Below are 22302 nucleotides of genomic sequence, written 5' to 3'. Positions count from 1 at the left end.
CTCAAATAATACCCTATCTATTTCTTGTTCACCCTCCCTGATACAGCATAGCCTGCTAACTTCCTCCTGCAGCTACTCCACCTGCTTCCTGAGTGACTCCACCTGAGCACACCTTACACAGATGGAGCTTGTATCCTCCTCCACCCAGGAGGTGGGGGGGTGCAGTCTTTGCAGCCCTCCATCTGGACAGCAGCTTCCCTAATAGGAAGCCCTGTCTGGGTGGCTGCCTCCACTCATCCCAGGCTAGCCTGGCTAGGTAGCTGATTCCTGGCTGCTGCAGAGCACAATCCTTGCCTAGTCTCTACCACCATGCTTCTGACAACCTGGAGACCTCAAGCTGCTGGGTATGCTTGCACAGCCACCAGCTAGCTGAGGTGACCATCAGGGCTGCAGCCTAAGCCGGAAGGTGAGCAGAGCAGGCAGCAGCTCAATAACTGGCAGAGTGTGCAGCCCTTCCCACACACCCTGCCCCGCAAGCTGCCAACACCACGCCCAACAGACACTGATCCCTGTTTGTACACCCTACCACACAAACTGCCTACACAGCTCCTGGATCATTGGCGCTCCCTAGGGGCCAGTTATATGTGGTTTGAACTGGCCGCAGGGACAAGCTGGCACTGCCCAACTCTCGCCCACCCCTCTCGTGAGACCTGTCGCCTGCCGGCTGGTTTCTTCCCCACAGACAGCCCAAGAGTGTTGGAGGCCCAGAAACCCTCTCAGACACCCCCCCCCCGGGTACCTCGCAAGCCTCGCACTCCTCCCAGCACGCAGCAACTGCTGCTGTTGCTAGCATCGGCTTACCGTGGTTTGAACTGGGGAAGAAATGACTGAAATCTGTAGGAATGCACACAAGAATTAGAACATAGTCATTACTATGGGTTTCTGATGGTTTTCCATGGGAAAAAAAAAATGTCAGGAAACTACTAGCATGCTTTTCCACAGTTGAAACACTATGCTTCTAAATCTGTTCCTACTTGCAGAATACTAGTTATTTGGTTTGAACATAGCTGGAAAAGCATAGGTATGTCTCATGTTTAAACTGCATGTAATCAATTTTTCATCATCTGAATTCCCTTTGATGCAGAAGAGACCGAGGTGTTTTGGGTATTTCTGATGGGAGCCTAGTGTCAGGGAACAATAAGGGCCGGCTGCTCCACAAGTGAAGGTGAGCCAGGAATGGAGCACAAAAATAAGGCAAGCAAGAGCAGTGACCTCACCAACAAGGAGCCATAATGCAGAGCAGCAAGTCTGGGTCAGGATCAGGGCCAGAGACAGTGGTCAGGGTCAGACACAGTCCAGTGTTCACCCAGCAAGTCTGTAGTGATGAGACAGGTCCAAGGCCAAGCCAGGAAGCCAAGCCGGTGGGTCCAGGTCACGGTCAGAATCAGAGAGATCCAAGACCAGGCACAGACATAGCTGCTACACAGCTGTGATGTAGCACAGGCAGGGGCTAGTGGTAATGCCTCAGCTTAAAAGCAGCTCCCAGGGGAAAGTAGTGGAAGGCCCTCACTTCTAGCTTTCTTCACAACAGCTCTTATTGGCGAAGGAGCTGACCTTGGACTCAGCCAGGTAAACTCCCAGAAGGGAGGGAATGTGCTCCAGGCCCTGACACCTAGGTTACAAACATTTTATTTAAAAATTAAATTGATATCGATTTAAAAAGAAAAAAACCCAAACAACAACAAACTTCTATCATTCCATGTTCTTCCAAACAAATAGAGGTCACCAAAAAGTGTTCCACAGCAACAAAGAAGAGCGATGCAGATGTTTACAGCGCAGTCATCCTGGAGATAACTGAGTGGATTCACATTAGGGATTACTTTGGCCCACCAAATTTAGTCTATTGATCCTTTTCATATCAGGTATAAATTTTAACACAGTTAAAAGTTACTTATGAACTTAATTTATTAGGAATTTTAAAAAAACTCATAAACTTAATAGTTAAATTACCTTCACAGAGCAGCAATGAGAACTGGAATGACAGGCTATGAACCTATTCTGATGCAAATTAGGCTTGATGCCAAGAAGTACAGAATTAATAAAATAAAATCTAAGACTGTAAACCTGAATAGTGGCCTTTAACACTCAGGTCAGAGGAGAGAGATTACTTTACAACAATAATATGTCACAAATACTCAGTGAGCCAACTAGGAAAGATGTCCTCCTAGACTTGTTATTTGTGAATAGAGAAGGACTCGTGGGGGATGTGATGGTAGGAGGCTGTCTTGGCCACAGTGATCACAAAATGGTTGAGTTCAAAATTTTTGGTGTAATGAGAAAAAAAGGTCAGCAGAGTTGCTACTCTATTTCAAGAGAGCAAACTTTAAGCTACTCAGGGAGCTAGTTAGCAGTGTCCCCTGGGAATCTGCTTTTGAGGGCTTAGGGGTCCATGAGAGCTGGTCAGTTTTTAAGAACCACCTTTTAAAAGCACAGGAGCAGGCAATCTCATCGTGTCAAAAGGCAAGCAAGCGGGGCAGAAGACCAGCTTGGCTGAACAGGGAACTCCTTGTGGAGCTCAAGAGGAAAAAGAAATTGCACGATCTCTGGAAGCAAGGTCAGGCTTTGCAGGAAGATTACAGAGCTGTGGTTCGTATATACAGGGAGAAGGCATGAAAGGCCAAAGCTCAACTAGAGTTGAAAGTGGCCAGTGTTGTGTCAGACAACAAGAAGGGCTTTTTTAAGTATATCATTACCAAGAGGAGGTCCAAGGAAAACATTGGATCAATGCTTGTTGAAGATGGTCACCTGACTAATAGGGATGAAGAAAAGGCAGAGGCATTCAATGCTATAATAATACAGATAGACCTTGGGCTGCCCGGCCCTCTGAGTCAGAGGACCACGACTGCGGGAACAGTGACTTTCCATTTGTGGACACTGAAATTGTAAGGGACCAGCTGTATCAGCTGTATGTTCATAAGTCCATGGGGCCTGATGGGATTCATCCCAGAGTACTGAAGGAGTTGGCGGATGTTACAGCAGGATGCCTCTGTGGGGGGGGAAGTAGTTTTTCTGGATTTTAGTAAGGCTTTAGATACTGTCCCTCACAGCGCCCTTCTGGACAAGTTGTCCAACTGTGAGATGAACAGGTACATGGTGCGCTGGGTGAAGAACTGGCTGAACGGCAGGGCTCAAAGGGTTGTAGTGAATGGGGCTACATCTGGCTGGCGACTGGTCACCAGCGGTGTTCCTCAGGGTTCAACTCTAGGGCCAGTTCTGTTCAATATATTTATCAATGATCTGGATGCAGGAGTTGAATGCACCATTAGCAAGTTTGCTGACGATACCAAACTGGGAGGTGCTGTTGATGCTCTCGAGGGACAAGAGGCCTTGCAGAGGGATCTGGATAGATTGGAGCATTGGGCAATCATCACTGGCATGAAATTTAACAAGAACAAATGCCAGATTCTGCACCTGGGACAGAGTAATGCCAGGCACAAGTATAGATTGGGAGAGGAGTGGCTGGAGAGCAGCCCCGCGGAAAGGGATCTGGGGGTGCTGGTTGACAGCAGGCTCAATAGGAGTCAGCAGTGTGCCCTGGCAGCCAAGAGGGCAAACCGCATCCTGGGGTGCATCAAACACAGTATAACCAGCCGGTCAAGAGAGGTGATTATCCCACTGTATTCAGCATTGGTGCGGCCTCACCTTGAGTACTGTGTGCAGTTCTGGTCCCCACAATTTAAGAAGGATGTGAAGGTCCTTGAATGCGTCCAGAGGAGGGCAACAAAGCTGGTGAAAGGGCTGGAAGGCATGTCCTATGAGGAGCAGCTAAGAACACTGGGTTTGGCTAGTTTGGAGAAAAGGAGGCTGAGGGGCGACCTCATTGGTCTCTACAGCTTCCTGAGGAGGGGAAGTGGAGAGGGAGGTGCTGATCTCTTCTCCCTGGGATCCAGTGACTGGACGCGTGGGAATGGTTCAAAGCTGTACCAGGGGAGGTTTAGACTGGACATTAGGAAGCATTTCTTTACTGAGAGGGTGGTCAAACACTGGAACAGGCTTCCTAGAGAGGTGGTTGATGCCCCATGCTTGTCAGTGTTTAAGAGGCATGTGGACAATGCCCTTACTAACATGCTGGTAACTTTTGGTCAGCCCTGAAGTGGTCAGGCAGTTGGACTAGATGATTGTTGTAGGTGCTTTCCAACTGAACTATTCTATTCTATTCTATTCTATTCTATAATATAATGCATGAAGATTCACAGCAAATCTCTAGAGACTACAAGCAGATAAGGAGCCTGAATCTTTTCAGATCTGCATCTGTGATATTACCTTTATAGAAATAGTAAATAATATTAACAAGTTTTTCATGGAAACTGTTAGCATTATTATCTGACAGAAAACAAAACTGACAAGTCCAGACTTAACAAGAACACACAAGGTTCTATACCGTAAGGTAAATTATTTGGTAGTTATTCTAATTATCCAGTGGATGTTAGGAAAAAAAGATATAGTCGCACTTGTTTCAGAAAAAAAGTCAGTAGAGCTTTCTGTGTCAAATTAATCTCTAGTACAACTCTAATGAAGTCAGCAATGTTTCATAAAGGAAAATTTGGTGCACTTGGTGCACTGACAACATATATGTATACTCCTTATGCATCCTTTTGAGTAAAAATTTAAAATAGATACAGCATTACATACTTTACTGAGGAATAAAATGAATCACAGAAGAGTATAACCCTCTCAGTTTCACTGTAATGTATATCACACGATCCCTGTTCCTTTAATTGTAACATGTGAGCCTATAGCTCTGTATACTTACATCTCCATCTAGTGGCCTCTGATCATCACAGTCCCTGGTTGGGCTAATGTCCTGCCTCATCACCCAAATAGGTTCTTTCGGTTCATCAGGGGTATAAGGAGAACGAACTGTCCTTGTCTTCACTTCCTCAATAGCTTCTTTAATATCTTTGATGGCCAGTGATATGGCGTCCCTTTTTTCCTTTCTGCACCTCTGTACTGACTCTCCTGAGTTGGCTGTGGCCCTAGAACCAGCTGACAGTTGACCATTGCTTTCGTGCCCCCTGCCAGGGAGAGCATGAGCATGCTCCAAGCTCTGCTCTGCCTCTAGCATGTCTTCAGCAGACTTGCCCAAGCTCTGAGAGCTCATACTCTGTTTCACCTCTGCCACAATCTGATCAATATCTTCCTCTTGTTCATAGCTGTCCATTCTTGGATATGGAGCAAACTCTGCCTCTTTCTCAGGGCTGTCCGACTCTCCATCAGATCGTTCATCATAATGGTGAAGGCGGGCACCAAGAGCTTCCTTGCGATAGTTGTCGGCTTCCTCCCTTTCCCACTCAGAGAGCTGAAGCCCCTCCCTAACATCAAGGTCCATCACATCCCCTATCTCCTCATACACATGCTCCTGCTGCCTATAGTCAGCATAGGGCTCAGCATACCGCTCATCCTGTCCTTGGTGGAGGGGCTGGTGAGCGTAGACATAACCTGAGTACGCTGCATTCATGGCTTCCTCATGTTCAGTGGAGTGGAAACGTACATGATCAGGCAGTGTTTGATTATGAACAGCCTCAGTATGCTCTGCTTCAGCATTTTCTGTGTACTCCTCAGACTCAGGCCTGTACTGCACTGCATATGTACTCTCATCCTCATTCTCCTGAACTATATCTACATCATAGCCATCCTCTGCTGTGGCTATAACATCCCCTTCCACCATGTCCATGTGATTGTGGAAATCACTCTCAGTGCTGGCTGATCGAGCTAGCATCCCTTCCTCTTCCTGCCCAGACGGTACCCCTTGGTTGCTGTTTCTGTGCCTTGAATAGCAGATCACAGACTGTCGTTCCTCTTCTACCTGTGAGTGCTCCAAGTCAGCTTCCACTGATTCATTCATATCTTCATTTGCTGTCTCTTCATTCACCTCCACCTCAGATGGTATGACCAAATGGTTCATGGAAAGTTCTGGTGTGTAGGCCACTTATTCTATAGACATTTTGTCTACCAGGACTGGAAAGAAATTAAGAGTGATGTTATTAAAAAAAAAACAACAAACAACCACAAACAAAACAAACAGTCAAACAAAAAAGCCCCACAATGTGGAGTCAACAAACAACCCCAGAGTAGCAAAAGCCACCCTCGCTTCTCCAACAGACAAAGTTTTGGCTTCATCAGCTCTAAAGTCAGAGGACAACCAGCACAACAGCATGATCTTCCAACGCAAACTGATTTCTACCAGCACCCTTCATTCAGAGATGGGACCACAATTCCTTTGAGAATTGCAGTTTACAGATTTATGGACAAATTCTCTGGGAAAGAATCTACTATCTCAGACCAGTCCAAGAAGTGCTTCTATGGACTGGCCAGACATCTAGACAATGCAGACAAGATGTACATCAAAGCAAATAACTTTCACCAGGGGCTCAATTGTGGTAGAGATATTGTGGTAGGATGTGGCAGTTTAAAATGACAAAGAGATTTTATCCCATTGCAGTAGTCTGCAATTGGTCAGATATATGATACTAGACTAGATATATGATGACTGGACATTTCCAACATGATATCTTCAACTGAGATCCTCATCCTAGGGCTCCTTTTAGTCAATGGAGAGAAAAAGACACTTTTAGGGTGCAATGCAAAGTGCCTGTTTCTCTTCCCTAGAGAAGCATAAGATAGCTAGCTCCAGTATAGACATCTTCATGAAATACATCTAAAATTATGCAAAATTACTTCTGCCTCAAATGTCTTTCCTAAAACAGGAAATAGACATTACAAATATTCATAACTGTGACACTTGCTACACTGAGACTAGTGAGACATTTTAGTTTTACCAAATGCGTTCTGCTCAGAGTAAAAAAATATCAAATGATGACATAATTACAACAGAGGTCTGCCAACAATGATAATTAAATACAGCATGGAAATAAGAAAAACCTATAAGAATACAGCTTATCCCCTAGATGTTTCTCAGAGCAACCAAGTTTACCTAGCTCAGAGGGTATAGTTTTTACCTGCCAATTGCAGCTATTATGAACCTTGTCCAATGTTTTAAAATGTAGTGTCATAAGACCTTCTCATGTATTTCAAGTCTAATTGCATATCCATGAGAAAAATATAATTTTAGCCTGTGGTTTACTACCAAATATAGAATCATAGATTCATTTAAGTTAGAAAAGACCTTTAAGATCATCAAACCCAACCGTTAACCTAGCACTGCCAAGTCCACCAGTAAACCATGTCCCTAAGCACCACATCTACATGTCTTTTAAATACTTCCACGGATGGTAACTCAACCACTTCCTGGGCAGCCTGTTCCAATGCTTGACAACCCTTTCGGTGAAGAAATTTTTCCTAATATCCAAACTAAACCTCCCCTGGTGCAACTTGAGGCCATTTCCTCTTGTCCTATCGCTTGTTACTTGGGAGAAGGGACCAACACCCACCTCGCTACAAACTCCTTTCAGTTAGTTCTAGAGAGCGTGTTGTGCTTTAAGCTGGCAGGCAGCTAAACACCACACAGCCGCTCGCTCACCTCCCCCCGCCCAGTGGGATGGGGGAGAGAATCAGGGAAAAAAAAAGTAAAATTCATGGGTTGAGATAAAGACAGTTCAATAGGACAGAAAAGGAAGGGAAAATAATAATAATAATGATAAAAGAATATACAAAACAAGTGATGCACAATGCAATTCCTCACCACCCACCGCCCGATGCCCAGCCACTTCCCGAGCAGTGGTCACCCCTCCCCCGGCCAACTCCCCCCAGTTTATATACTGAGCATGACGTCATATGGTATGGAATACCCCTTTGGCCAGTTTGGGTCAGCTGTCCTGGCTGTGCCCCCTCCCAGCTTCTCGCTGGCAGGGCATGAGAAGCTGAAAAGTCCTTGACTAGTGTAAGCACTACCTAGCAACAACTAAAACATCCGTGTGTTATCAACATTGTTCTCATCCTAAATCCAAAACACAGCACTATTCCACTACTAGGAAGGAAATTAAATCTATCCCAGCCGAAAACCAGGACAGTATCCACCCCTTATTCTATACCACCTACGTCATGCCCAGGTCCCACACTTTCCAATACATTCCAATTAATCACCACCACCTTTCCTGTCTTTTGATATATACACACAGATATCATTCCCTTAGTCTATGGGCCATCCCTATAAAATGTTCGTTGAGTTCATTTCGTCCATCACTTTGGGCTCCATCTGTCATCATAATCTTTCAGGGCAGGAAAGATGGGGATGGTATGCGGTGTTGGATTGTTTCATGTTGAAGTCAGTTCTGGTTCCATCATCACTGTGCTTTGCTTGGTTTCATCGAAGGTCATTCTTCATTAGTCTGGGTGATTCTTATTGTAATATCATTGGTATGGCATATAATATTAAGTAGTACTTAACATCACATAATTCAGATCATTGGCTATTCTCACCCAAAATCAAATCCCCTTGAGGTACACGTCGGACTTCCCCATCCTTCCGCATTATCCACCAAGTGCACCCAGGTCCTTGAGCAAAAGCAATCCCATGGATGGGTTTGCCTCTGCCCGAGGCAGGAATAACCCAAACTGTTTTCCCCAACATATTCTTTATGTGCACTACAGGGACTTTATTCCCATCTACAGTACGTAAAAGTTCTGACTGGGCAGGGCCAGCTCGATTGGCAGATCCCCGAGTGTTGACTAACCAGGTGGCCTTTGCTAAATGTGTATCCCAATGTTTGAATGTCCCGCCACCCATTGCTCTCAGCGTAGTCTAACAGTCCATTGTATCGTTCCATTTTCCCAGAGGCTGGTGCATGATAGGGGATGTGATACACCCACTCAATGCCGTGCTCTTTGGCCCAGGTGTCTATGAGGTTGTTTCGGAAATGAGTCCCATTGTCTGACTCAATTCTTTCTGGGGTGCCATGTCGCCATAGGACTTGCTTTTCAAGGCCCAGGATAGTGTTCCGGGCAGTGGCATGGGGCACGGGATATGTTTCCAGCCATCCGGGGGTTGCCTCCACCATTGTAAGCACGTGGCGCTTGCCTTGGCGGGTTTGTGGGAGTGTGATATAATCAATCTGCCAGGCCTCCCCATATTGATATTTCAACCATCGTCCTCCATACCAGAGAGGCTTTAACCGCTTGGCTTGCTTGATTGCAGCATATGTTTCACATTCATGGATGACCTGCGCAATAGTGTCCATGGTCAAGTCCACCCCTCGATCACGAGCCCATCTGTATGTTGCATCTCTTCCTTGATGGCACCCTGAGGTGTCATGGGCCCACCGAGCTAGAAATAATTCACCCTTATGTTGCCAGTCCAGATCCACCTGAGCCACTTCAATCTTAGCAGCCTGATCCACCTGCTGGCTGTTTTGATGTTCTTCAGTGGCCTGACTCTTGGGTACGTGAGCATCTACGTGACGGACTTTTACAACCAGGTTCTCCACCCGGGCAGCAATATCTTGCCACAATGCGGCAGCCCAGATGGGTTGGCCCCTACGCTGCCAGTTGCTCTGGCATACCACTTGGCTGCCTTTGACTCCAGTTTGTACTGAAGTTCTACAATGTCTGGCACAGCAGCACTCAGCGGCAGCGTGAGTTTGTTCAGGCCATGAGAGTCTACACTCCACTGTTAGTCTCCACTCTCCATTAGACTTTCGCACTGGCCATATGGGACTGTTAAAGGGTGAGCAAGTCTTGCTGATCACTCCTTGGCTCTCCAGTCGACGAATCAGCTTATGGATGGGAATCAAGGAGTCTCGGTTGGTGCGATATTGCCGCCGGTGCACCGTGGTGGTAGCGATTGGCACCTGTTGGTCTTCGACCTTCAGCAACCCCACAACAGAAGGGTCCTCCGAGAGACCAGGCAAGGTGGACAGCTGTTTCATTTCTTCCATCTCCAAGGCAGCTATACCAAAAGCCCACCGGTACCCTTTTGGGTCCTTGAAATACCCTCTCCTGAGGTAGTCTATGCCAAGGATGCACGGAGCCTCTGGGCCAGTCACAATGGGGTGCTTCTGCCACTCATTCCCAGTTAGACTCACTTCGGCTTCCAATACAGTTAGCTGTTGGGATCCCCCCGTCACCCCAGAAATACAGATGGGTTCTGTCCCTATATATCTTGATGGCATTAGGGTACACTGTGCACCGGTGTCCACTAGAGCCTTCTACTCCTGTGGCCAGGCCAGGCCACCGAATCCACACAGTCCAGGAAACCCGGTTGTCCCTTTCCTCCCCCTGGCTGGAGGCAGGGCCCCTCTAGTCCTGGTCATAGTATCCGTTTCTCATTTCTTGTAAATACGAGTCAGAAGTCTCTTCATTAAGATCAGAAATAAGATCGGCCCTTCTACTCTGTCTGGGGAACTGCCTGCTGGAAACTGGAGCAGCAATTTTCCTGGAAGAACCCCCTTCTGGGATTGGTTTTCTTTGCAACTCACGTACCCGTGCCCCTAGGGTCAAGGTAGAGTTTCCATCCCACTTCCTCATGTCCTCTCCGTGGTCATGCAGGTAAAACCATAGGGTGCCCCGTGGCGTGTACCCTTTATATTCTCTCTCTTGAGCAAAAGAACGCTGACTCCTAATAGCTGAGATATTGGTCCGTACAGGTGGGGAGTAGGACCTATCCTCTTCAAGTTGCTGGACTTTCCCGGACAGTTTCTCCACAGCCGAGATGAGGGAGGAAGAGAGACTTTCTTCGTATTGCCGGAGTTGACTAGCCAATTCATCCACCGTTTGTCCCTCTCCATCTTTCCAGGTCATCACTGCCAATGAATTGGCGTATGACGATGGTGCGCTCCTTACAAACTTCCGCCACATGGGTCGTGTGCAGTTGACTTCATCTGGATCTTTGGATAGCTGTTCATTGCTCAGGTCACCATAAATCACCTCCAGCACAGCTAATTCCCTCAGGTACTGGATACCCCTCTCCATGGTGGTCCACTTGCTTGGGCGACATATGACATCTTCCTTGAAGGGATACCTTTCCTTCACGCTTGACAGGAGTCGCCTCCAAAGGCTGAGGATTTGTGCCCTTTTTCCAATTGCTTTGTCAATGCCCCCTTCCCTAGAAAGGGATCCCAGCTGCTTGGCTTCCCTACCCTCTAATTCCAGGCTACTGGCCCCATTATCCCAGCATCGGAGCAGCCAGGTGACAATATGCTCACCTGGACGACGGCTGAAATCTTTTCGTATATCTCGCAGCTCACTCAGGGATAGGGATCGGGTGGTTACTGCCTCATTTATGAGTTCTTCCTCTTCTTCCTCCCCAAGCAGTGGCTGGCCCTCCTCCTCCTGTTCTCATGATGGCCCTTCTCCAGGTTAGTCTGCCTCGTCCACTTCTTCCTCCAGGTCCCTTTTAGAAGAAGCTTCTTCCTCCTTTACTAATCGAGCCGACTTCCGCTTCCAAGATTTCTTCTTGTGTATAGGGGCAACTGATACTGGCATGGGTTGGTTCTTTGGTTCAGCCACAGGGCCTGTTGCCGGGGCTGTAGTAGCCGCAGGGCCTGTTGCCGGGGTTGGAGTAGCCGCAGTTTCTCTCGTTTTGTCATCAGATCCAGAGACCTTCTCTTCCCTTTGAGGGTACTGAATGGTGTTGAACAGGACTCGGTAGGCATGGGCCAGGCCCCAGCACATTGCAGTGATCTGCATCTCTCTGGAGTTGCCAGGGCGACAGCATACTTTTTCCAAATACTTTACTAGTTTTTCAGGATTCTGCACTTGTTCAGGGGTGACGTTCCAAAACACTGGGGATGCGCACCGTCCTAGGTACTTGCCCATCTTGTCCCACACACCCTGCCACCCATAGCTATCCAGCCTTGGGGCAGATCTCTAGATGATATTCTTAAATTGCTTATTAACCTTAGACAAAACCGAAACAATATTCCCAAGAAGTACCAATAGAAGTATCTTAACTACTCAAGGATGTTCAAGATACTGAAAAGTTACTGTAATGAAGGAGGAAACATCATAGACGAAGGTAGTGAAGCTGCCATTCTGTATTTCCTCCATAAAAACCTCTCAGAGGAAGAGCTATAATTGCTAATTGTCTCCATGACGTGGTACCCAAAGTACAGTAATGGCTTCAGTACAAAGCTGAAATACCAGATTAAGCTCAAGGCCAGTGTTGTAATAACAAACCTCCCAAGCGAAACATCACCAATCACTGCAGACCACAGCAAACTGCAAAAACCAACACTAATCTCTAACATGTACAGCAAAAAAAAGAGCATGATGCAAATCAGATAAACTAATATCGAGAACAGATGAATCAATATTGTGACCTGCAACTATTAACAGATATAGGTTCCTTAATATGCTCTGGTCAATCTGTTATTATCTCAAACCCTTCGAGACCCATGTTGGGTGCCAAAAAGGACTGTCGTGGTTTAACCCCAGCTGGCAACTAAGTACCACACAGTTGTTCACACTCCCCCCCCCGGTGGGATGGGGGAGAGAATCGGAAGAGTAAAAATCAGATAACTCGTGGGTTGAGATAAAGACAGTTTAATAGGGAAAGCAAAAGCCGCAGACGCAAGCAAAGCAGAACAAGGAATTCATTCACTACTTCCCATCGGCAGGCAGGTGTTCAGCCATCTCCAGGAAAGCAGGGCTCCATCACGTGTAATGGTTACTTGGGAAGACAAACGCCATAACTCTGAACATCCCCCTTCCTTCTTCTTCCCCCAGCTTTATATGCTGAGCATGATGTCATATGGTGTGGAATATCCCTTTGGTCAGTTGGGGTCAGCTGTCCCAGCTGTGTCCCCTCCCAACTTCTTGTGCACCCCCAGCCTACTCGCTGGTGGGGTGGTGTGAGAAGCAGAAAAGGCCTTGACTCTGTGTAAGCACTGCTCAACAGTAACGAAAACGTCCCTGTGTTATCAACACTGTTTTCAGCACAAATACAAAACATAGCTCCATACTAGCTACTATGAAGAAATTAACTCTACCCCAGCCAAAACTAGCACATTGATTTTCCTTAGCCCTCCTTTTGTTGCTAATGTATTTATAGAAACGTATTTGATTGTCTTTTACGGTAGTAGCCAGATTAAGTTCTAGTGGGCTTTGGCCCTTCTAATTTTCTCCCTGCATAACATCTTTGTAGTCCTCCTGAGTTGCCTGCCCCTTCTTCCAAAGGTCATAAACTCTCTTTTTTTTCCTGAGTTCCAGCCAAAGCTCTCTGTTCAGCCAGGCTGGTCTTCTTCCCCGCCGGCTCGTCTTTTGGCACATGGGGACGGCCTGCTCCTGCGCCTTTAAGACTTCCTTCTTGATGAATGTCCAGCCTTCCTGGACTCCTTTGTTCTTCAGGACTGCCTCCCAAGGGACTCTGTCAACCAGGCCCCTAAACAGGCCAAGGGCTGTCCTCCGGAAGTCCAAGGTAGCAGTTCTGCTGACCCCCCTCCTTACTTCTCCAAGAATTGAAATCTCTATAATTTCATGATGGCTATGCCCAAGATGGCCTCCAACCATCACATCACCCACAAGTCCAAGGGAGGGAAAATGCCTGTCAGAAGACTTATATTTTGATATATAAAATGATGCTATAAAAAGATGCTATAAAATGTCAGATACCAATAATAATTAAAAAATAATTCAATGCATAAATTAGGACTTGAACCAAATTTAGTGAATTCAGGCAGAGTCTTAAATTACACTGCTGCACTAAACAAGCTTTGTGCAAAGCCACAGAAACGGTTGATGGGTTTTTAATTTGGGTTTTTTTGTTGGTTTTTTGGGGTTTTTTTTTTACTCCTGGATAGAAAAAGCAATAGTGATTTCAGCTGCTGTCCATCAGAGTTCCTGACAGGCAGGGGAGGGCAGCTAGGAATTATTTGTGCTATAGCTCTATAGGAACCCCCAGTGGGTGTAGCTTCCATTTCAGCAAGTGTTTCACCTTGTCTGTGCCATACCCATTGTTTTAGTCTTTAAAACTAAGTCCTTAAAAGAGAGGAAAAGGAAATCTTGGCACAGGCTCCAGACAGACTTTTTTCACTTCCAGAAACAACACAGACATAACTTGCACAAATCTAACATGCTGTGCTTAGCCTCTAACACATGCCTTTCCCACCTTCCTCAAAAACAAACAAAACCAAAACAAACCTAGGACTTAAGTCATAATACATAGATACAAAATACTAATTAAGAAATCACATAAAAACATTATTGAACAGGTAAAGATACCATACACAAAACTGACTGGGCTTTCTAGGACTTCATATAAACAAAAAGCAAACAGAAGTAGCTCATGGATTTAGACTTGCATCAAAAGAAGTATTAGAAAATTGTGGGGGGAGGTTCTTTTAACTGAAAAAGTGAAAGTATGTGAATAAGAACCCTCCAGTGACAGGGTAATGTCTTTTTCATCCAAGATTTCTAAGAACTGAAGAGAAATTGAAGATTTCTTAAAACATGCAATAATGAGAAACCCCCACAAAACAGATGACTAGAGCTATATTATTTAAGGAAACACTATAAAGAACAACAGCATTGAAGAATTTTAAATCATAAGCATGGTTTAAACAAAAAGAAAAGTGAAGATGATAATGTATATTAGGGTTTAGAAAAATCCATTCCAAGAAGAATTCATTGTTTGCATTGAAGTTTGTGGTAAAATTCCCATTGATTTACAGAGACAAAGAATTAGGCCCAAACAGAATGTTATTTAAAAATCCTGCCTTCAATCAGTTGCACTCAAAGCACCAATGACATCTAGGTAAGAGCCAGTGGCTCACTCACAGAGAAAGGTTAGTAGTAAAGAGAAATGAAGTTACACACAGCCACACAGAATGACAAATATTCTGAAATCTTTATCATTTATATCCTGCCACCTATCTTTAATTGAACAACATCAAGTTATGGACTGTGGAGGGTTTACCTTGGCTGGCTGCCAGACCCCCATCCAGCCACTCTCTCACTCCCCTTCCTCAACAGGACAGGGGGAGAAAATAAGATGGTAAAGCTCATGGGTCGAGATAAAGACAGGAAGATCACTTACCAATTACTGTCATGGACAAAACAGACTTGAGGAAAATTCCTTTAATTTATTGCCAATTAAAAAAGATTTGGATGGTGAGAAACAAAGACAAATTAAAACAACACCTTCTTCCCACCTGTTTTTCCCAGGCTCAACTTCACTCCTTCATTCCTGACTCCTCTATTTCCCCACACCCTGAGCAACTCAGGGGGGATGGGGAACAGGGTATTTAGGTCAGTCCATAACAGTTCCTCTCCACCGCTCCTTCCTCCTCACACTTTTCCCCTGATCCAGCATGGGCTTTCCATAGGCTGCAGTGTGGATATCTGCTCTGGAGTGGTCTCCTTTACGGGCTACAGGGAAATATCTGCTTCACCGTGATCTCTTCTAAAACTTCCACAGGATTCAGGGGAATTGGCACCTGGAGCACCTCCTCCCCCTCCTTCTTGGTGTTTCTCACACTTTTTTCCTCACTCCTCACTCTGCTGTGCAATGTTTTGCCCTTTCTTAAATATGTTTTCACAAAGGCACCATCAGCTTCACCAGGCTCAGCTTTGGCCTACGGTGGATCCGTTGCCAAGCCGGCTGAAACTGGCTGTGACCATCACGGGGCAGCTTCTGGCCTCTTCTCACAGAGGTGTTAGGGAATTTTTATGGTACCCCTTAAAGTGAATTAAACACGTTTGTGCTTAAATATGTATAAAAATTAATGAACAATGCACTGGACAGAGTCCTACTGCCATAAGCAGTTCTACAAGGAGTCTACAAAGATGCATCATGAGCTGATTCCATATATGCACTTGCACCAGCACCAATCCCATGAGCAGTTGCATGGGGCACCTCAGCATGGCCTTGGGTCCATCCCCCAGCACCAGCTCTGCTGCTTAAAGGTGGCCCTTGAGTGATCCCTCCCATTCCAGTATGGCTACAAGACAATGCTGTGGCTGTTTCTTATCTCATCACCAAGGGAAACTTCACTCCTTACAGGGAGTCATTCAGTCTCTGGCATTCCTGCTTCCAGCCATTTTAACCCCTTCTTGCAGTTGAGCCTTCCATGCCAGATCATTCCTCAGTCACAAATTACCACTGCTGAGCAGTTACAATTTGAAGTTCCCCTTCAGAGCCCTCCCCCCCGCCAACCTTGCCACATAAACCCAATACAGGGAAGAAGTAAAAATTTAACTGCATGAAGACTATACCTCAACTCAAATGCCACAATATTTACTACAGTCAAAGCTAAAACAACATCCAAAAAACACATGACCAAATTTTGAAGTCATATAAGGCAAGATCAATTTCAAAATACTAGCAGACAAGAGACGGACACCATTACTGACCAGTACAGCTCTGAAAAATTAAAAAGATACAAACTATTTAAAATATTGTTATAGACCATTTGAAGGCCTCAACATTTTCCTTTTCCAAAATGGAAGTTTCCAAAGTAAAACAGTTCTGGTTGTTAAATCCTAAACATGTTAACCCACACACACACAAAAACAAAACAAAAAAAAACCCCCAAAACCCCACACATCCTACACTCAGAAAAGTTACATTTTTCAAAAAAAGTCCGTTTCTGGTTGTCCCTTCCCTAATCATTCCAATTTAATTTCACTTTTTAATTTTGCAAAGAAAAATTTTTTTCCTGTTTATTTAAAATATTCATTCCTAATGGTGTATGGAGGTTTACTTATGAAACTGTGGAACTGAGTAACACAAGTTATTGGAGTTTAAGTGACCTTCAGTGGAAAATAAGCTTTTAAATCACATACATTCATTTAACTACTTAACAAACATTTGGTCTTTAATAAGACCACTGCCTTTATAGCTGGAAGTCAAGTGAAAAATAAAATTTTCTTCTCTCAGTAACATTACCATCAAGCTGATACAAGGTCTTTCTGATTATTCTTTCCAGGCTTTCACAAAAAGGACAGAAAAAAGCTTCATCTCAAAAATGAAAAAAACCACATGCCACGCTACATAAGATGCCATAAATGGGAGAGAAGATAAGCAAGAGAGATCATTTGACTCTGTAAATAAAGACACAACACCCCTCTGAAAGATGTCATATTCTCACATTAATTACCCAGAACAGCAGCTTTGTTCCAATAATCAGACACTTAAAAGAAAGCACTCTCTAAGGACTACTAGCTCTGCACTGAAGCCTTGATGTATGAATCTGACTCCAGAACAGATAAATCAGGCATCAAGTACTAATAAAACTAGCTTTTCACTGAAGGTTAAACTACCTTCCTGGCTATGAAGAAAAAAATATTAAACATCTCCACATATTTTTAAGCAACAGAAAAAAGAAACAAAAAAACCCCAAACCTCAGTAATTTGAAGTTTGAGGCTCACAGATCACTGGTGCTAATCATGACGTGCAATTAGAACAGCTGAAAATTTGAGCATTCAGGTTCAAATTGGGTTTTGTTTGTTATTTGTTTCCAAAGTCCACAATTCCCTCCCTTCTGAACTGGTAATCTGTTTGCTTATATTTCTGTGTATCAAGTAAATTGATAAAGGGGATCACTTCTCCCAAAACAGCTTAAAAAAAAAACAACTTGTAAAAATATTATATTCACTGATGGGCAAGACACACATGCCTTGAAAGTGACATTAAAAAAGAAAAAAAATTCACCTTATTTCACACCTATGAACCCTAATAATCATCATCATCAGGAAATGGTAAAGTAAAGCAGTTGTATACAGAAAATTACTGTGCACAGAGTTTTCGACAAGAGCTTGTAGAATCCTTGTGTGACTGCAAAATTTTAAACTCGGGGCATAAGAATTTCAACAGGACAACCTGCCTTTAACATTTGCTACAGTGTTTTACACAAATTTCCTTCTTCCTAAATACCCATGTAAACTTCCATTTCTGAGGCCAAGCTCCTCTTAAGAATTTAGTAAGAGCAAAGTTGAAAATACACACTCCACGGTGTTCAACAAAATAACCTTCTGTGTCCTAGCCATCAATACCTAGATAATCTAATTATATGTAGGAAAAAAATTAAAGTTCCTGTGCACTTTGGCACAATGAAATACAAAGCAAGACAGGTACAGCAGGAGAAGGAAAAAAAAAAGAGAATGTGTTAGAAAACACCAAGAAGATAAATTATGAGGGCGAAAAAAACCAAATGAGATTTAGTAAGTTAATGTTTTTTTTTTTTTTTAAATATGTAAGTTCATAACATTTCAAAATAACAGCAAGTAATGAGGAGAGGAGAGGAGAGGAGAGGAGAGGAGAGGAGAGGAGAGGAGAGGAGAGGAGAGGAGAGGAGAGGAGAGGAGAGAAGAGAAGAGAAGAGAAGAGAAGAGAAGAGAAGAGAAGAGAAGAGAAGAGAAGAGAAGAGAAGAGAAGAGAAGAGAAGAGAAGAGAAGAGAAGAGAAGAGAAGAGAAGAGAAGAGAAGAGATTTCAGTTGGAAGGGACCTAAAATGATCATCTAGTCTAACTGCCTGACCAATTCAGGGCTGACCAAAAGTTAAAGCATGTTAGTAAGGGCATTGTCCACATGCCTCTTAAACACTGAGAAGCATGGGGCATCAACCACCTCTCTAGGAAGCCTGTTCCAGTGTTTGACCACCCTCTCGGTAAAGAAATGCTTCCTAATGTCCAGTCTAAACCTTCCCTGGCACAGCTTTGAACCATTCCCACGCGTCCAGTCACTGGATCCCAGGGAGAAGAGATCAGCACCTCCCTCTCCACTTCCCCTCCTCAGGAAGCTGTAGAGACCAATGAGGTCGCCCCTCAGCCTCCTTTTCTCCAAACTAGCCAAACCCAGTGTTCTTAGCTGCTCCTCATAGGACATGCCTTCCAGCCCTTTCACCAGCTTTGTTGCCCTCCTCTGGACGCATTTACGGACCTTCACATCCTTCTTAAATTGTGGGGACCAGAACTGCACACAGTACTCAAGGTGAGGCCGCACCAATGCTGAATACAGTGGGATAATCACCTCTCTTGACCGGCTGGTTATACTGTGTTTGATGCACCCCAGGATGCGGTTTGCCCTCTTGGCTGCCAGGGCACACTGCTGACTCCTATTGAGCCTGCTGTCAACCAGCACCCCCAGATCCCTTTCCGCGGGGCTGCTCTCCAGCCACTCCTCTCCCAATCTATACTTGTGCCTGGCATTACTCTGTCCCAGGTGCAGAATCTGGCATTTGTTCTTGTTAAATTTCATGCCAGTGATGATTGCCCAATGCTCCAATCTATCCAGGTCCCTCTGCAAGGCCTCTTGTCCCTTGAGAGAGTCAACAGCACCTCCCAGTTTGGTATCGTCAGCAAACTTGCTAATGGTGCATTCAACTCCTGCATCGAGATCATTGATAAATATATTGAACAGAACTGGCCCTAGAATTGAGCCCTGAGGAACATTGCTAGTGACTGGGTCGCCAGCCAGATGTTGTTATTTTTAAATAACAACATGGATATTGTTTTTTTTTAAATAGGACAGATTTGTTTTAGGTCTTAAAAACTGCAGTGTTTGGCAGTATATGTACTTTTCACTCTAGTCAGCCAATGTAATTTTTGGGAGATATAAATGTAAAAAGTAATTTTCAAACTACTCCCAGGTTTATAATCAAAACTATTTTCAAAGTATTCAAACATTTTGAATACTTTTGTTGATTCATAATATTCAATCCCACAAAAAAATCATTTTTTCTCTCCAAGTGTTTCAAATTAGTTACAAAAATTGTTCACAAGAGTGTAGAATAGGTTCATTATTTTCAAATTTCTTCTTCTCAAAAGTATTAGTGTTTAAGCAAACTTATCTCTAGGTAAAGACCAGACACTGAAAAAACAAAATCTGTCCAAACAGTGAAAAGTTTACTGAACTGATGAAGACCAGAAGAAACAGAATTTGCAACTTTACACTACAGTACTTGCTCACGCTGTTATGTCTATGCACGGGTACATAGCATATGGATGTAAATAATATTGACTTAATATCCACATGACTTAATTCTAGTTCAAGAAATTAACAGGCCACCTGCGCTTTTTTTTTTAATGTAGAGAACTTGAAAATGTAAATACTTCAGATCTATGAATACTGGATGTATTGGGTCTGGCTGGGATGGAGTTAACTTTCCCCATAGCAGCCTTCATAGTGCTGTGCTTTGTATTTGTAGCTAGAACGGTGTTGATAACACACCAATGCTTTGGCTACTGCTGAGCAGTGCTCACACAGCATCAAGGCTGTCTCTCCAACCCCCTCGCCCCCAAAGGCCAGTAGGCTGGGGGTGGGCAAGAGGTTGGGAGGGGACATAGCCAGGACAGCTGACCCAAACTGACCAAAGGGATATTCCATACCATGTGACCTCATGCTCAGCAATAAAAGCTAAGAGAAAGGAGGAGGAGGGGAAGGGGCATTCATTATTCAGGCGTTTGTATTCTGAAGCAACCGCTACAAGTCCTGAGGCCCTACTTCCCAGGAAGTGGCTGGACATCACCTGCTGATGGGAAGTAGAGAATAAAATCTTTTTGTTTTCCTTTGCTTCCGTGCACGGCCTTTGCCTTTCTTTGTTAAACTACCTTTATCTTGACTCACGAGTTTTTCATCTTATTTTCTCCCCCTGTCCTGCTGAGGAGGGGGAGAGAGTGGCTTCCTGGGCACCTGGCAGCCAGCCAAGGTCAACCCACCACACTGGATTTTCTTAAGATATTTATCAATCATAATAAGGTATTGTAAGTTTCAGTGGGGGCTTCTCTCTCCTACTAACTGCAGCAGTCATGTTTCTGACCACAACTAGTCTAAAACATTATAGAAATTCTATTGAAACAGTAATATTGTCACTATTGGCCATTTACACAACCAGTTGACCCACTCAAATTATATAGCCGTTTATCTAAAACAAAGGACGCACCCCCTGACACACACCCATTTCCCTCTGTGTTGAGCTAAGTTCAGCTTCCTTTACACTTTCTACATTCTTTTCTGAGCTTCATGAGCACATCACCCTTGCCCATCTCCTCTGAGCCACCTTCCATTGTAAGGGTTCTTTGATCGTTCACACACAGGTTTAAGCCAGACAGAAAAACTGAACAAAACCCGGAAATTTTCAGGAAGGCGAACTGAAATCTGAGTCTAGTTAATTACTGATGATCCCACATATAATACAGAAAACATTATATTATTAACTTCATAGATGCATATGAAACTATAAGGAACTGAACATACAAACGGCGCTGAAATGAAATCAAACTGGATTTGAGTCATTTATGCACACACTGCAGAGGCAAATCACATGCCAAACTTCATTTTCCCCACTGTTTCTAAACCTATTTTTACTGTAACTGTAGCCATATGTTTGGGTTAATACCTATCCTAGACTGTATTCTTCATTGTACTAGCCTGATTACCTTGTATAAACAATGCATGCCTTACAACAACTATGCCCTTGAAGAAGAACTAGAAGACTGATAAAAGGGGAACATCCTGCCCTAGAAGGCATCGGAGGCTAGATGATTGCCAAAGAAACAAGAAGTCAGCAAAAAACTGTGGTAACTAGGGGAAAGGTAAAGGTGGCAGGGAGAGATCACGACCACCGACTCAATTCAAGACTGGAAAGAATTGCCCCCCCACATCTGCAAGGAGCATGCGTGCTAATTTACATGGCAAGCGAGGCTAATTTGAACACAACTAACCAATGAGCATGAACTTAGGCAGGCTTTTACTAATCATGTAACAATATAAATACGCTGTAGTTCTTTTGTGTGGTGTGCTAGCTTTGTGGAATTGCCACCTAGCATCCATCTTTGCACAAATATGAGCTAAATAAATATCTTGGCTCTGTGTGTAAGATTGGCTTATAGCACACCAGGTACTGGACCCCACTTGTGGGACAACAGTTTCTGGCGACCCAGATGGGACCGCTATTTTAAGCCTTGCCCGGATTGTCCTGCTGCTCCGGACAAGAGACGGGACCGGGAAGGACTCCAGTGCGCACCGACTTTTTTGATCGGGGAATCTACCGGTTCCTCTCTGCGGACGGACAACAGGCAACTCAACGGTGCAATGCCAATACGAGATATTTAAAAGGAGGCAAGGGACTACAGAGGTAAGTCGCCACTTTTGTGGAATTGCTCTGCATAAGATGTGCCAAGAGAGGCCCGCAGCAGGAGCTTAAAAAGGATTCCTATTCCGAAAGGGGGTCAGAATCTGGTAAACCGAGTGGCTTAAATTTGCTCTACATAAGATGCATCAAGAGAGGCCCGCAGTGAGAGCTCAGAGGAATCCTATTCCGACAGGGGGTCAGAATCTGGTAATACGGGTGCGGCTGCTTCTACCGAAGTACCCCTGTGTACTCCCTTAGGATGCATCCTGAAAAATTGGAGAAGGTTTGGAGGGGATCCCCTAAAGAAAGATAAATTAAGAGCTTATTGTGCCCAATG

General features: G+C 44.4%; 1 protein-coding gene across 4 annotated transcripts in view; it reads right to left on the bottom strand.

Moving 5' to 3' along the window:
* The window catches only part of LOC143172027 (amyloid-beta A4 precursor protein-binding family A member 1-like), a 138457-nt gene that overhangs the window by 56623 nt on the left and 59532 nt on the right, over positions 1-22302 (bottom strand). For all 4 annotated transcript variants that reach the window (XM_076361242.1, XM_076361244.1, XM_076361245.1 and 1 more), the window contains exon 2: positions 4754-5958. In XM_076361242.1, the coding sequence (XP_076217357.1) occupies positions 4754-5905 (1152 nt within the window). In that variant the 5' untranslated portion in view covers positions 5906-5958. The remainder of the gene's footprint in view (positions 1-4753; positions 5959-22302) is intronic.

This window comes from Aptenodytes patagonicus, chromosome W (genome assembly GCF_965638725.1).
Source record: "Aptenodytes patagonicus chromosome W, bAptPat1.pri.cur, whole genome shotgun sequence".
NCBI lineage: Eukaryota > Metazoa > Chordata > Aves > Sphenisciformes > Spheniscidae > Aptenodytes > Aptenodytes patagonicus.
The sequence above is the reverse complement of the archived record's forward strand: the minus strand, read 5'-3'. Positions and strand labels throughout refer to the sequence as shown.